The following is a 16,634-nucleotide window of genomic DNA, read 5'->3' as shown; positions in this document are numbered from 1 at the left end:
CAGCTTGAGAAGATAAGAAAATCTCCAAACAATCCTTTCAGGATCAACCTCCCGGAAACCCCCACAGCTTAAGGAATTAAAGATGGAAAGCCTCACAATTCCTGGCGAGCGACCGATCAAACCAAGACGTCTTAAGTAAGGGCAGCTCCAGGAAAAAACGGAGACAAACGCATTCTCCAGACCTCCAAAAGCATGTGAGCAGACGAAACAGTAGGAGGAAGATGACCCCACAACTAGCCCCAAGAATGGGAAAAAGAAGCCCAAGTCACCTCGACCCCTTAAGGAAGAGGAACTGTCATCAAGGTCTCAAAAAAAGACAATCCAATAAGAATACCAGAGGAGATCTTTAGCAGGATCCGCTCTGGAACCCCACCAACAATCAGGAACAGGACAGTGAGGACTGAGTACAATCCCCTGATGCCCCAAAAGAATAGACAAGAACCAGCCTGACATCTAGGAACGAAAGGTCTCCTCTACCATGTTTTAGCCCTGCATGGGCAGAACCTCAAAAATGTATTGAAACTCATGGATGTTCCTCTCCACGGATCTTTAGTAAAAAGTGAAAGCATTATTCGATCTGAAGAGAAACCAGAGTATGACGAACTCCTCATCCGAGTGAGCAACTGACCCCCCAACCAGGTCAGCCAGTTACACCGGCACCACGCGGATGATATAGACCTTAAGGAACAGAAAATAGCACCCAACCGGCCTGCTACATAGGGCACTCAGAACTGACCCAGGTCACAGAAAAATCGAAATCCCAATAGGAATCGACAAAAGGATCAATAGACATAATGTACTAACCCCTTAACATGCAACTTCCGCGAAAGTGCCCAAGCGACCACAAAATTGCTAGTATCAAATTCCAGAGAAGAAATGTTTCCCAATAAAAAAATTATAACAGACATGAGCTTCTTAAAAAGATATAAAATACATCCTAACCGGATCAAAGAAAAAAAAAAAAAAAAGAGGGCAGCACCCGCAGGTGAACGCCCAAGAAGAATGGGCACACTAACAGGACCAGCCAGAGACCCCATTCCTCCGAAGCTCAGAACTGGAAAAAGATACCCAAAAAAGAAAAGTAAATTACAGACGACAAGTAGAGTAATTTCATCCCCACACGTCTAGCCCAGCTTGCCGTCTGGAACAGAAGACAGAGGGTCCCTCAACCCATTAGGACTAGGATCCTCCAGCACCACCAAAACATGCCGCAGCAGGATACGAAGGCGCACCATTCTATAACGAAAAGCAAGACTTACCTCTGCCGGGGCAACTGACAACCCCGACGGTTGGGCCTGTGAAGCTTCAGAGGAAACCGCTTCCCCAGATGGCTGACCTGATCCAGACAATCCCATGCCTGACGAGCCCTGGTTAACAGAACACGGACAGTATCTCAGCAACACCTTCCTCCCTGGAAGATGTAAATGCGCCAATGCTATAGATATGGCCATGCGGAACCGTGCCGTAACCTCTGGAGGAAAGAAGCCGCCTTCCAGAGAAGGGGTAACGGCATTAGGGACACCTGCTTGCGCAGCCAAAGAAGGTTCTAGGGCATGTGCCTCACGGGATCCCCAGGGGCGGATGGCTCGTCGGACTTTAAGTTCCCTGATTCAGGAGAAGAGAGCACTCTAAAGCGGCATTCAGAACATAACCGATGGGCATGGGTCATATTATACTCTTCGCAAGAAGTAGAATCTGAATTAGAGACTTCTGTCTCCAAAAAATCTGAATCCTCCATAACTTGGTGATAGAAATTATGGATAGAAAAAAATAAAAATGGCACCTTACACTCCAAATGGCTGGGGCACTCACCACCTCCTGAAACCCAGACAACTAGCGAAAGAAACTCTCTCCGTCGCCACGCGGTCAGGAATACGGAAATGGAGAACAGAACGTGACCACGCCTAGTCACAAGGTACACCGTGCAGGCCAGAGAAAAACGCGACAAGGCCACAAGGGCTGCGCAGCCTGACAAAAAAGAAGTTATCTTCCGATATAGCTACGAGCCCAAGCATCACTACACATTAACAGACAGAATCACATAAACATGATTAACGTTCCTCCTTGTTCAATAACCCCCCTCAGGAGATATTAACCCTTGATTCCATAAAGATAAAGGAGACCCACTGACCCACTGAAACACTGACTTCTTCGTTTACATTACATTAACATCATCAAAGTAAAATGAAACGATCTTACCGGAATCAACGCTGTGGAACAGGAACACGGCCTTTCAAGTGTGACAGATAGTAGCCTCGCTTCTGACATGGACTTGAGTGAAGAAAGCAGGCAGCGAAACTCGTCAAGGCTGATTGCTAATGAGCTGTTAACATGAGTCGGGATGGTTTTGCAGAAAGACTCTCCCTGCATCTCCGGACTAACATTCATCCATGCTCTCACTGAGAGGCTGACAGGACTACTTAAAACTCCAGTTCCATTTCCAAGAGTTCTACCCTCCATAAGAGACTATCTTTAATCTTCCGACACTTCTCTGCCAACCTCCTGTGACGAAAGGCAAAGAATGATTGGGGGATGAGGGAAGTGTGTGTGTGTGGGGGGGGGTATTTAAGCCTTTGGCTGGGGTGTCTTTGCCTCCTCCTGGTGGCCAGGTTCTGAATTCCCAAAAGTAATGAATGCAGCTGTGGACTCTCCCCGTTTAAGAAGAAAACGCAAGTTTAATTTTGACATTACCCTTTAAATCAGCTTTAATCAGTAAGTCTCTTGTTGCCAGGCACAGAGAGATTATCATTGTGTCCCTTGCAAGCGGTGGTTCACTGCTTCTACTTTAAGAAAAGCAAATACCTGCTCAGTAAACTAACTTTTCTTAAATTTTCTATGCAATAAAAACTCACAAAAAAATGTGTTCCTGTAAGTCTGATTTGGAGATTAAGCGGACAGTGCTGTTGGGAATTCAGCACAAGAAAGTGCGTAACAAGCTTCCGAAACAGGGACTTCAGATGAAGCTAATTTCAATTTACCCCTTGTTACTTTACCTTAGTATCTGTTGACAAAGGCTTAAAACTAATATGTTACAGAACTTGTTAGATTAGTTGTTCTCTTTAAGACGAGGGAAATCAAATAAATTCAAATAGCTAAAATGAGATTAAACAGCAAGAGACTAAAATATTATAAATAAAACCGGTAAATTGTCAGCAATTCAACCTGTAGGAATGTTAGCTAATCAGTGCTGTAGAAAAAGGTCTGAAGAATGCAATGTGGCTTAAAGGGACAAGAAACACAATTTTTTTTTTTTCATGATTTAGAAAGCACATGCAATTAAACAACTTTCCAATTTACTTCTATTATCTCATTTGCTTTATTCTCTTGATTTCCTTTGTTGAAAAGCACATCTAAATAGGCTCAGTAGCTGCTGATTGGTGGCTGCACATAGATGCCTCGTGTGATTGGCTCACCCATGTGCATTGCTATTTCTTCAACAAAGGATATCTAAAAAAAAGAATGAAGCAAATTAGAATGTTGTTTAAAATTGTATTCCCTATCTGAATCATGAAAGAAACATTTTGGGTTTCATGTCCCTTTAAAGTAACAGTCACATTTTTTTCACCCGTTTTCAAGACCTGACTTATCTAACCATTTTGCAGTCTCAGAGGGCTACAAAACATTGCTGTGCAATATGTTGCAGCCGCATTGGTAGAGACTGAAAACATAGTATTGAAACCTCAATAATAAAGCAAAATTCCCGAAAGAATCTCTCCCCTTCTTCTCGGAATTGCAGCACAACTAGTCACATATTATACATTTTATTTACAGATTTTAATACAAATCATAGTTGCCAACAAACTTTTCTTTTTTTTATAGAAAATATACATCATTAAAAAAAGCACATTCTCTCTTCATGCTGCACGCACAGCTCAGTGCTGTAGAGGGTGGCACAATACAGTGGTACAAAAAAAACTGCAGACCTCCTCGTGGTAAGCCATGCGTAGAACCCTGCGAAACACAAACCGAATCAACACAGCTTTGCACTACTGGCTGAAGCTGCTCAGTAAATGTTTGCTAAACCATGCATGTGTGCGTACATGCAGCCTCCTCCGTTACTGCCTAGAGGAGGGATTTGAGTAAAGGATAACCAGGAAGGGGCTTCTCCGACTGCAGAGGCACAGGTGGTGAAAGCTGTTTTTAGGGTGACTGTGTCAGCAGCGTGATCTCACACAGAGCCAGCTCTCTGCCTCCCCCCCCTTAGCGGAGGCTGGACAGACGTAAGGACGGGTACAACACTTCCTTTGTGTCTAGATCAGAATGGAGAGTTCATACCAAGTTTGGTTTCAAACTGTAACTTCTGCCGCTTTTGGTATCGGACTCGCACTCTGAAATGAAAAGTACATCACATTATATAAAAGATTATGAGCGTGTGAAGAGATTACACTAGACATTTTTATTTATTTATTTTAATTACAGTAGTCCAATGTTTATACCTGATCTCATGCAGCTTGACTATCTCATTGATAATAAGGACAATTAGAAGGGACAATAGCCCCAGAAGCCACGTCACCAAGGGGACATCACTTAAGTGAAATTTCAGAGGCGAGTTAGAGTTTGTCCAGAGCTGCAGGTCCAGAGATGTCTGCAACGCTTGCGCCAGAACCCTGAGAAAGAGAGAGACACAAGATATCAGAGCTAAGCTGAATGACCTCATATCCAACCCCACTTCACACATCCGAGGAGATACTCACAGTACAGGGACCGTCAAGCTCCACCAACTGTTGTTGAACGGGCTTCTCTTCCACAAAGGCTTTGAACGATGGACATGACTGATGGAGATAAAAACTGGGAAGAGGAGGGGGGGAATTATGAGTATTTAAATACAATTACCACCTCTTTCCTGTCCGATTTCTCACCCTCCCTAAATTCCACTCACCCGTGTGAATGACTATGAGACAAGCAGAGAGTTTCTGCGATAAGAGTAAAGCGTTGGAAAGAAAGCCAAACCATTCTGGTGCTCCATCTGAGTCACTGCAAAACAGGTGCGAGAGATCACGGCTACAAATGTCACCCAATATAGACAGTCCCCACACCTCTATATTGGGTGCGGACCATCTGAAATAGCAACATCAAATGTATTTAAATTTTCCCCTTAAGACTGTCCATAAAGGACCCTTTCATACCTATAAACCATAATTCCAGAACAGTTAGTGAAATTGCTCTGAGCAGAAATCTCGCAAAATCTCTGCAGTGAAAACCAAAAGCAGGCCAGGCAGCAGGTGCAGGAAGGGAGGAACTTGACGAGGAAGCACAGTAGGAAGTAATGCTGCGTCTGGATAAAGAAAAGAACAGCCCCATTGTACAGGACACGCAGACATAGAGCCAATACCCCAAATGCTAGGATAGATTTTATTTTACCTTTTTCGGTATAGACTGCAGGTTTTTTCCAGTAGCTACTGTCATTATGGCGTTATCGGGTGCTTTGCCTAGAAGAGACACGCTGAATCGGAACAGCAAAAACAAATATATCTTTATAATTATTTATTACATAATAATCACTTTATTGCAACATTTCTGCATTAAAAATGTATTAGCGTTTTTTTTTTGTTTTTTTTTGCAGTCAAGGAACACACCCCTTGAAAAGCCTCAAATATGTTCTACTTTTTCTGTGGCCAATTAGACACACGTTTAAAGGGACATTAAACAATCAAATAATAGATCTAGATCTAATTAAGCATTAAAAAATATTAGCCTGGAAATAATATGTAAAATTTTTTTTTTTATTATAATTTGTTTAAAGGGACATTAAACCCAAACATTTTCTTTCATGATTCAGATAAAGGACACAGTATTAACCAACATTCCAATTTAAGTCTATTATCAAATGTGCTTAATTCTTTAGATATCCTTTGTTGAAGAAATAGCAATGCACATGGGTGAGCCAATCACACAAAGCATCTATGTGCAGCCACCAATCAGCAGCTACTGAACCTATTTAGATATGCTTTTCAACAAAGTATATAAAGAGAAAGAAGCAAATTAGATAATAGGTGTAAATTGCAAAGATGTTTAAAATTGAATGCTCTTTCTAAATCCTGGAGGAAAAAATGTTGGTTTCACTCCCCTTTAAATATCAAATGAACAAGTGTAAAGTTTGGGCTTCTATAAAGTCATGGGTGCCACCATGTTGAAACATAGATTTTCCACTTATCTATCACTTCTGCTGAGGATGTTTAGTGGCTGATAAACTGTGCAAAAAGTGGCTGTATGAAATATACAATTTAAAAAAAAAAATAGTAACGTTATATTTTTAACTATAAGAAGCCCGCACGTGTGTGATCACTGTGTGATGCTGGCACTCCCCCTCCAATCAGATCAAATATGCAAGTGTCCTGTGACTGCACATGCGCTATTGCTGAAAGAGAGGGAGTATCTCTCCCGCAAGCGCACGTAAACCGGCCCTAATTGTGCCGACAACGGAGCACATCTAAAAAGGTTTCCTAGTTTGCCCCTGTAAGAATCGCATATTCTCAGGTGATCAGAAATCTGAATGTGCATATTAAGAGATGTTGAATTGTGAGATTGGAAGAGAGGGAGACATGCGGAGCAGTGACAGGAGGGCGATTGTGTATATATGCAGCTTTAGCTCTGAAATGTAACTTTATTTAGTAAGTGAATCAGAATAAAGGGGTTGTGACCCGAGAATAGGAGAACAGCTGTGCTAAACTCAGAGATCTGAAACAAATAGCTGTGCACGGCTCATACTCAGCCCGGCACAGCTCTTCACACTAGCAGTGATGTCATTGTCATTAGCACAATGCAAAGACCAACACAGGGAACAAGCAGGGGAATCTCAAAGCGAGCGTAGAGTTTGGAAGAAGACAGTATGCCTCCAACTAATTGCGGTTAAAGACAGACTCTTAATAATTAAAAAATAATATGTATATATATATTAAAATAAAGAAAATTATCCAAATGGAACACATTAATTAGGGATGTGGGGAAAAAATGCATACACTGTCCCATTAAACATTTTATATTTAATGTCCCTTTAAATGAGTCCATAAACTGATCAAGCATGTTCTGCAGGATGCACTATGGCATTATATCACCTGAGCAGCGGGTACGAGAAGCAGGAGAGCCACAAGATATCTGTAGTGCTGAGGAAGGGCGGCAGTTGGAGCACGCAGGCCAGAAACTAGAGGGAGAGCAGACACAGGAAATGATTATTTACTGTAGACCACTGGTCACCCCAGTGTTTCATGATTCAGATAGAGCATACACTTTTAAACAAATCATTTTTCCCCCTATATACTTCTATTATAAAATTATCTTGCTATCCTTTGTAGAAAACCAGGAAAGTAAGTTAAGGAGAGTGCACGTGTCTATCACTATATGGCAGCAGTTTTGCAACGTTATACTTTGGGTTCCATGTCCCTTTAAAACCATCACTCCAAGTGGAGTAAGTCTATGAAGTTGCTCTCACCTGGACAATGACGAGGCTCAGCTGACACTGGAGCAAGAACAGAAAGGATTTCCTGATACAGTAAGTAGAGTGACGAGCCTGGGGGTGAAGGACAAATAGCATTAAAGGAAAAAAATTTTTTATTAAAAAATATATATTTATAATAATAATAATAATAATATTTAAAAAAGGGACAAAAAAATGAAAATGTTCCGTGTTAAATAATTTTCTTATTGCACAACAGTTTGTATAAAACTGTGACTAACCCCAAAAAAGTCAGTGTGCAGCAATACAGTTTCACTCTAGAGTTGAACAAGGCTGCCGATTGGTGGATTTACACACATGCCGATTAGGATTGGTTCACACACACACATGCCGATTAGGATTGGTTCACACACACATGCCGATTAGGATTGGTTCACACACACACACACATGCCGATTAGGATTGGTTCACACACACATGCCGATTAGGATTGGTTCACACACACACACACACACACATGCCGATTAGGATTGGTTCACACACACACGCCGATTAGGATTGGTTCACACACACACACACACACACACACATGCCGATTAGGATTGGTTCACACACACACATGCCGATTAGGATTGGTTCACACACACACACACACACACATGCCGATTAGGATTGGTTCACACACACACACACACACACACACACACACATGCCGATTAGGATTGGTTCACACACACACACACACACACACACACACATGCCGATTAGGATTGGTACACACACACACATGCCGATTAGGATTGGTTCACACACACACGCCGATTAGGATTGGTTCACACACACATGCCGATTAGGATTGGTTCACACACACACACATGCCGATTAGGATTGGTTCACACACACACACATGCCGATTAGGATTGGTTCACACACACACATGCCGATTAGGATTGGTTCACACACACACACATGCCAATTAGGATTGGTTCACACACACACACATGCCGATTAGGATTGGTTCACACACACACATGCCGATTAGGATTGGTTCACACACACACACATGCCAATTAGGATTGGTTCACACACACACACATGCCAATTAGGATTGGTTCACACACACACACATGCCAATTAGGATTGGTTCACACACACACACATGCCGATTAGGATTGGTTCACACACACATGCCAATTAGGATTGGTTCACACACACACACATGCCGATTAGGATTGGTTCACACACACATGCCGATTAGGATTGGTTCACACACACACATGCCGATTAGGATTGGTTCACACACACATGCCGATTAGGATTGGTTCACACACACACACATGCCGATTAGGATTGGTTCACACACACACACATGCCGATTAGGATTGGTTCACACACACACACATGCCGATTAGGATTGGTTCACACACACACATGCCGATTAGGATTGGTTCACACACACACATGCCGATTAGGATTGGTTCACACACACACACATGCCGATTAGGATTGGTTCACACACACACATGCCGATTAGGATTGGTTCACACACACACATGCCGATTAGGATTGGTTCACACACACATGCCGATTAGGATTGGTTCACACACACATGCCGATTAGGATTGGTTCACACACAAATGCCGATTAGGATTGGTTCACACACACATGCCGATAAGGATTGGTTCACACACACATGCCGATAAGGATTGGTTCACACACATGCCGATTAGGATTGGTTCACACACATGCCGATTAGGATTGGTTCACACACATGCCGATTAGGATTGGTTCACACACATGCTGATTAGGATTGGTTCACTAGCCTGTGTTCAGCTGGCTATTGGCATATAGTGCATTGCTGCTCCTATGCTAACTATGTTTAACTCTTTTGCGAGGTATTAAACACAAAGGTATAGGCAAGAAACAGAGCAATAAGAAAATGCTCTAACATTCTAAGTCATTGTCTTGTACGTATGCCCATTTAAATGCATTGATTAAATAGAGTCAAAAAGTGGGTAAAAAAACAGGAAATATGGGGATGTTAAATTAAAAATTTATTTTGTTGTGTGGATTTATTTTGCCTGCTTTTTCTTACTTTCTTTATTGTTTCCTCTGTCCCCTGAGAAGCTAAAGTGCACCCTACAGAAATCAGCCCTGACCCTGCAACAGAGTGCTTGTATGATCAGTGCAAGAGCTCATTTATATCTGTCTCCCTAAATAAACACACTCGGTGTGTACAAAGACTGCATAATAAATAATGCCAGTTTTTTTCACTGTCTTAAAGGGACAGTCAACACCAGAATTTTTGTTGTTTAAAAAGATAGATAATCCCTTTATTACCCATTCCCCAGTTTTGCAAAACCAACACTGTTATATTAATATATTTTTACTTCTGTGACTAACTTGTATCTAAGCATCTTCTGACCACCCCTAATCACATGACTTTTAGTTATTATCTATTGACTTGCATTTTAGCCAATTAGTGCAGTGTCTGCCACTAGCCACGAGCGTGATCACAATGTTATCTATATGGCCTACATGAGCTTTGCTGTGAAAAGTAAATAAAATAGAGGAGGCCTTCAAGGGCTTAGAAATTATCATATGAGCCTTCCTAGGTTTGCTTTCAACTAGAATACCAAGAGAACAAAGAAAAATTGTTGCTAAAAGTAAATTGGAAAGTTGTTTAAAATTACATGCCCTATTTGAAAAATGAAAGGTTTTTTTTTGACTTGACTGCCCCTTTATGTTAAAATAGTTTTTATTGAATTAACATTTTCAAACAGAATACATGTCTTATGCGGTTAATTACAAAATCGTCTCCACAGGCATTGATGCACAGAAACTAGAATAATGCATTATCAGTTCCACATTCTTGTCATTGATCTTTTTCATATACCCTGAATTGTCAATGTCAGTACATCATACCTGGTATGTTTCTCATCAAAGACTACCAATACATAACTTATATTCTTATTGCAAAAAAAGAATAGCAAGGAAGAAATAAAAAAAAAAGGAAAGAAAACACTAAAAATAACAAAGTGAACTAACAAACATGCCATTTGGTCCATTATGATCTATTAATCGCACATTACTGCAGTTTCTTGTAAACAGATCCTCCTATGTTTTCCTTGTTCTTTGAGGTTGTGGGGGATTTATAGTACCTCATCTATTCCCCTAACTTCGCGCCTTCCCTGTTATCCCCAGCCCTCCACCCAGCTCTGTTTCTATTTCCCTTTGAAATCGGATTTCCTATTTGCGCCTATGGTGTTGGATGGGGGTCATCAGGCTGAATGTAGCATCCAGTAAAACCAGATCTTGTGAAATGTGTCGGTTGTGCCTAACATCATCGCATCCGCTTCATGTAAGGAGTATGTCATTTTAAATCTTTCTAATATTTCATTCCATGTCGTTACTCCCTCCTTCCAATATTTGGCAATACTCACCCTCATTATTGTGCAGAGTATTCTAATAAGAGTGTTTATGTGTTTATTAAAATTTGGCAAAGGGGCGTTCAGCAGTCCCTGAGATACGGATAACACCACCTGCTCCTCTAATAGGAGGCTGAGGTGGGCCGAGAGCTTGGACCATATATAGGCTACTTTAGGGCATTCCCACCACATATGCATATAGGTTCCCTTACATGAAGAATAAAAAAGGTCCTGCCATTCTGGCATCTCTAGTGTAGAGTTAGTGTCTGCTTCCCATCTAATCATTGTAGGTGTTTTTGTGCTACCCCCTGGAGTTTGTAATGCCAAGTACAACTGAGAAATGGATTGTCTAGGTCTTACCTGTGTACTACACAGTCTTTCTAGTGTGGTGCTGGGTTGTTTACGTATATTTGGGATAAATTTGTTTAGGGCAGAGAGGATTTATAAATATAGGTACCATTTAGGTGATAGGGGTGCTAATTTATCTTGTATCTGGTTGAAAGTTAGTGGTTTGTTATTCATTAGGAGGCCTTGTAAAGACCCTTATTCTCCCATTTATCTAACTGTTTGCGATATTCCCTCGGGATGAGGTATTTAATAGGCATTTTGGAGAGAACTCTGGCATTATCCCCTTGCCATGCGCCATTGTCTTCCAATTGTCAAGTGATAATATCGTAACAGGGGAGTATTTTTTAGTTTGTTGTTGAGATGTTGTTCTGTCCCAGATCAGGTCCCCAGATGATTCTAGGTCTGTTATCCCTGTTTCTATCTCCTTCCACACTAGATTGCTCAGTGATGAGCCTAGGAGAGCGTCTTGTGCTAATCTAGCCACCTCATAGTAATTAAGCAAGTTGGGGACTCCTACACCCCCTAGTTGTCTATGTTTAGTTAATAGTTACTTTTGTACTCATGAACTCTACTTATTCCTAAATACTCTCTCTCCCCCCTGCACTTCAGCCAAACAACAGTCTCATTACTGCAAATCTGCTTCTCATCTCATGTCACTCTCCCTCTTGCTCATACTAGCTGCTGGCAACATCTCCCCTAATCCTGGTCCCTCACAACCTCCTAACCCTTCACATCCTTGTGTGCCTTTCAATAGACTTCATAAACTAAACTCTGGTAACCTTAATCACATTCCTCTTACATCTAAAAACCCCTCCCCCTTCACTTGTGCACTCTGGAACTCTCGCTCTGTTTGCAACAAGTTAACTTCTATCCATGATCTCTTTATCTCCCACTCTCTTAACCTTCTGGCTCTTACAGAAACCTGGCTCTCTACTTCAGACACAGCATCCACTGCTGCACTGTCACATGGGGGTCTCCATTTCAGCCACACTCCTAGGTCTGGCAATAGACAAGGAGGTGGTGTCGGTATTTTACTTTCCTCTCGGTGCACCTTCCAACAAATTCAGCCCTTCTCTTCACTCACATTTTCTTCATTTGAAGCACACATGATTCGGTTATTCTCTCCCCTCTCTATACATGTTGCAGTCATATACCGCCCCCCCGGCTCCCCAACTCAATTTTTAGATCACTTTGCTGCCTGGCTTCCTTATTTCCTTTCCTCAGACACCCCTGCCCTCATTCTTGGCGACTTCAACATCCCCCTTAACAATCCCACTGCCTCATCTGCTAAACAACTTCTGCAACTCACTTCCTCTTTCGGTCTGTCACAATGGACTGATTCTCCCACTCACAAAGACGGTCACTCCCTTGACCTGATCTTTAGCTATCGATGCACTCTCTCAAACTTCTCAAACTCCCCTTTTCCTCTTTCTGACCACCATCTCCTCACCTGCAACATATCATCCCTTCCTACAACTCTCCCACCTTCTACTCCTCACACCAAACTTCACAGAAGCATTAGGTCTTTAGATCAGCAACAACTTGCTAATTCCCTTCAACCGCTCCTCTCATCCTTCTCCTCCTTTTCCTGCCCTGAACAATCTATCTGCCACTATAATTCCACCCTTATATCCGTCCTTGACAATCTCGCCCCTCTTACCACTGCTAGGAAATCACACACTCATCCCCAGCCCTGGCATACTCCTCTGACACGGTACCTACGCAGATGTTCCCGTACTGCTGAACGACATTGGAGAAAATCACGGAGTTCAGCTGATTTTCTTCATTACAAATTCATCTTGAACTCCTACTACTCTGCCCTTAATCTCCACAAGCAACACTACTTCTCTACTCTTATCTCTAATCTTTCTTCAAACCCAAAACGTCTGTTCTCCACTTTCAATACTCTCCTCCGCCCTCCCCCACTTCCTAATACAACTTCTCTGTCAGCTCAAGACTTTGCCAGTCAATTCATTAACAAAATTGATTCCATCAGACATGAAATCAGCTCTCAACACAATTCCATTCTCTCCCCCCCTCAAATACTCTCACTCAACCACACCCCTCATAACCTGAAACTTAGTTCATTCTCCCCTGTTACTGAGGACGAAGTTTCAGCACTTATACTGCGCTCTCGCCTCACTACCTGTCCCCTTGACCCTATCCCCTCACAGCTCCTCCCCTCTCTCTCTGCTATCCTTACCCCTATGCTAACACACATTTTAAACCTCTCCCTCAGCACTGGTATATTTCCCTCATCTCTGAAACATGCACTGGTCACACCTATCCTCAAAAAACCTTCCCTTGATCCTACCTCCCCATCCAACTACCGCCCAATTTCCCTCCTCCCTCTTGCTTCAAAGCTTCTTGAAAAACTAGTATATGCATGCCTATCCCATTTCCTTACGTTAAACTCCCTTCTTGACCCGCTGCAATCTGGATTTCATCCCTATCACTCCACAGAGACAGCTATTGTTAAGGTCACCAACGACCTATTTACAGCTAAATCAAAAGGCCACTTCCCTCTGCTTATCCTCCTTGATCTGTCCGCAGCCTTTGACACTGTCGACCACCCTCTTTTGCTCCAAACCCTCCAATCCTTCGGCATCTGTGACACAGCCCTTTCGTGGCTCTCTTCCTACCTGTCAAACCGTACCTTCAGTGTAGCCTTCTCTGGGGCCTCCTCTGCCCCGTCACCACTTTCTGTTGGAGTACCGCAAGGCTCTGTCCTCGGTCCCCTTCTCTTCTCAATCTATACGTCATCACTAGGTTCCCTTATTAAGTCCCACGGTTTCCAATATCATTTGTATGCCGATGACACCCAAATCTACTTCTCTGCACCAGAACTATCTCCTTCCTTGCTAACCCGTGTCACTGTCTTTCTCACATCTCTTCCTGGATGTCCTCTCACTACCTCAAGCTAAATCTCTCCAAAACTGAGCTCCTCATTTTCCCCCCTTCTTCCAAAATCTCCACCCCCAATATCTCTATAACTGTCGACAACTCCATCATTACCCCTACCCCGCATGCCCGATGTCTCGGGGTCACATTTGACTCAGATCTTTCCTTCACTCCTCACATTCAGTCCTTGGCTACAGCCTGCCGCTTCCACCTTAAAAACATCTCTAAAATTAGACACTTCCTTACACAAGACACAACTAAGATTTTAATCCACTCTCTCATTCTTTCCCGCCTTGATTACTGCAACTCTGTACTCTCTGGTCTCCCCACCTGCCGTCTAGCTCCTTTACAATCCATAATGAATGCCTCTGCCAGACTCATCTTCCTTACACGTCGCTCTTCATCTGCTGTTCCTCTCTGCCAATCCCTTTACTGGCTTCCTCTTGCCTCTAGGAACAAACACAAAACTCTCACTCTTACATACAAAGCCCTCAACTGAACTGCTCCCCCTTACATCTCAGACCTTGTTTCCAGATACTCTCCCTCCCGTCCCCTTCGCTCTTCTCATGACCTCCTACTCTCCTCCTCTCTTGTCACCTCATCACACTCCCGTTTACAGGACTTCTCCAGACTGGCTCCCATCTTGTGGAACTCTCTGCCTCGCTCCACAAGACTCTCTTCTAGTTTTAAAAGCTTCAAGTGCTCCCTAAAGACTCTACTGTTCAGGGACGCATACAACCTACGCTGACCTTTCCTATTACCAGTTCCTCTCCTCCACTGCAATCCCCTGAACCCTCTTAGCATGTAAGCCTAAAAGTCCAGCTGTCTGTAGATCACCTTCTTAAGAGCTGACTACAACAGTGCAACTCTTGGCAGGGCCCTCTACCTTATAATTGTTTTGTTGTACTCCCCCTTTGTTTATAGCGCTGCGGAATCTGTTGGCGCTCTACAAATAACCGATAATAAATAATAAATAAAAAATAAATATTAAGTGGGGAATTCTTGCCTGTTTCTTGCCATTAATAAAGAGGTTGATATCTGATTGTAGGGTTTTAAGATCATTTTTTGGGATTGGGACGGGTAAGGTCCTAAATAGATATAAGATCCTTGGCAACAGATTCATTTTTATGGCAGATATTCTACCGTACCAGGAGAAGTTTAACAGTTTCCATTTAGCTATGTCTGATCGTAACTCTTTAAATAGGGGAAGATAATTTACCTTATATAAGTCTGAGTATTGAGTCGGTATCTTTGTACCTAAGTATTTAATATGTGTTTTAACCCAAGAAAATGAAAAGTTTAACTCAATTAGTTTTTTTGTGTGAACCTTGCAAAGAAAGGTGGCTATATTGGTCACTGATTGTTTTTGTTTTGTTTTTGAATGTCAGAAATGTATATTTGTAAATGTTGAGATGTTATATTGGTTTCACTGGTAAAAATAAATAATTGAAATGGGTATATATTTGTTTTTTGTTAAGTTACCTAATAATTATGCACAGTAATAGTCACCTGCACACACAGATATCCCCCTAAAATAGCTATAACTAAAAACAAACTAAAAACTACCTCCAAAACTATTCAGCTTTGATATTAATGAGTTTTTTGGGTTCATTGAGAACATGGTTGTTGTTCAATAATAAAATTAATCCTCAAAAATACAACTTGCCTAATAATTCTGCACTCCCTGTATATTGCATTATATAACGAGTGTATGTAAATATATATACTGTATATATATATATATATATATATATATATATATATATATATATATATATATATATATATATATATATATATACAGTATATTTAAACGTTTCTGGTGCCTATATTTAAGGGCTGGCGCCTGGCATAACAAATTTGTCGAGCCCTGCATTAAACTGAAGCCAACTAACCTGTTCAATAAGTCTGATGATGCCCACGCTCTCTTCCTGCCGAAAGGACATGGCACAGGGCAGGCTGTTAAAAGCTGCTGAAAGCTGCAGGGGCGACAGCTGCTCCTGCGCAGTTGTCCTCAGGGGACCCGTCATGTAACCAAATGTCTCCCAGGAACAGCGAGACGGATACAAGGGATCTAAAGAGAGACTGTGGGGAAAGCATCAAACTGAAATGCAGAATGAGAAAGGAGTATAGAAAAGAGAAAATTACAGATGTTTAAAGTCAGAAAACAGAGAAACAGAGCAGATCGATCAGGATCTGAGGTTACAAGCACCGGTGCAAGTGACAGAAAGGGGCAGAACTGACCTGATGTCGCTCTGTAAGTACAGACCGCTGTTCCTGATACTCGCAGAGCTCCCTATACAGCAGGTCACCTCCCCATATTCCTGCATGATCTGAATCATTTCACACATAGCTGGGGAGAAACAGACGGGTAAACACTATCGCAGAATAAGTGATGAGATTAAAATAAGAATAAAAAAAAACTGCTGCTTTGTTTTTTGTTTAAATAGGTTAACAAATTTCACAAAAATGATATGTAAATGTACTAGTCGCATACACAACAGCCTGGGCTACTGTTCAATGATATAAGGTCACTCAGTGACAACACAAGGCATTATTCACAT

General features: G+C 42.0%; 1 protein-coding gene and 1 non-coding gene across 5 annotated transcripts in view; both read right to left on the bottom strand.

The window, feature by feature from the left end:
* Positions 1 to 486: 486 nt before the first annotated feature.
* On the bottom strand, positions 487 to 597 carry LOC128646340 (U5 spliceosomal RNA). Its single transcript, XR_008400284.1, has one exon. It is a non-coding gene; the product is annotated as a U5 spliceosomal RNA (small nuclear RNA).
* Positions 598 to 3,745: 3,148 nt separating this feature from the next.
* Positions 3,746 to 16,634, bottom strand: part of TMEM94 (transmembrane protein 94) — a 105,067-nt gene continuing 92,178 nt past the window's right edge. For 3 of the 4 annotated variants that reach the window (XM_053708993.1, XM_053708987.1, XM_053709001.1), the window contains exons 23-32: positions 16,315 to 16,423; positions 15,966 to 16,155; positions 7,430 to 7,507; positions 7,056 to 7,141; positions 5,362 to 5,443; positions 5,127 to 5,275; positions 4,880 to 4,974; positions 4,695 to 4,788; positions 4,437 to 4,607; positions 3,746 to 4,328 (exon numbers count right to left, since the gene is read on the bottom strand). In XM_053708993.1, coding sequence (XP_053564968.1) covers positions 4,256 to 4,328; positions 4,437 to 4,607; positions 4,695 to 4,788; positions 4,880 to 4,974; positions 5,127 to 5,275; positions 5,362 to 5,443; positions 7,056 to 7,141; positions 7,430 to 7,507; positions 15,966 to 16,155; positions 16,315 to 16,423 — 1,127 coding nt within the window. In that variant the 3' untranslated portion in view covers positions 3,746 to 4,255. Of the gene's footprint in view, positions 4,329 to 4,436; positions 4,608 to 4,694; positions 4,789 to 4,879; positions 4,975 to 5,126; positions 5,276 to 5,361; positions 5,444 to 7,055; positions 7,142 to 7,429; positions 7,508 to 15,965; positions 16,156 to 16,314; positions 16,424 to 16,634 lie in introns of those variants that run through there. The other variant, XM_053709007.1, reaches the window with a different exon arrangement.

This window comes from Bombina bombina, chromosome 1 (genome assembly GCF_027579735.1).
Source record: "Bombina bombina isolate aBomBom1 chromosome 1, aBomBom1.pri, whole genome shotgun sequence".
In the NCBI taxonomy this organism is placed as follows: Eukaryota; Metazoa; Chordata; class Amphibia; order Anura; family Bombinatoridae; genus Bombina; species Bombina bombina.
Note: the sequence above shows the minus strand (reverse complement) of the source record. Positions and strands in the feature narration are given on the sequence as shown.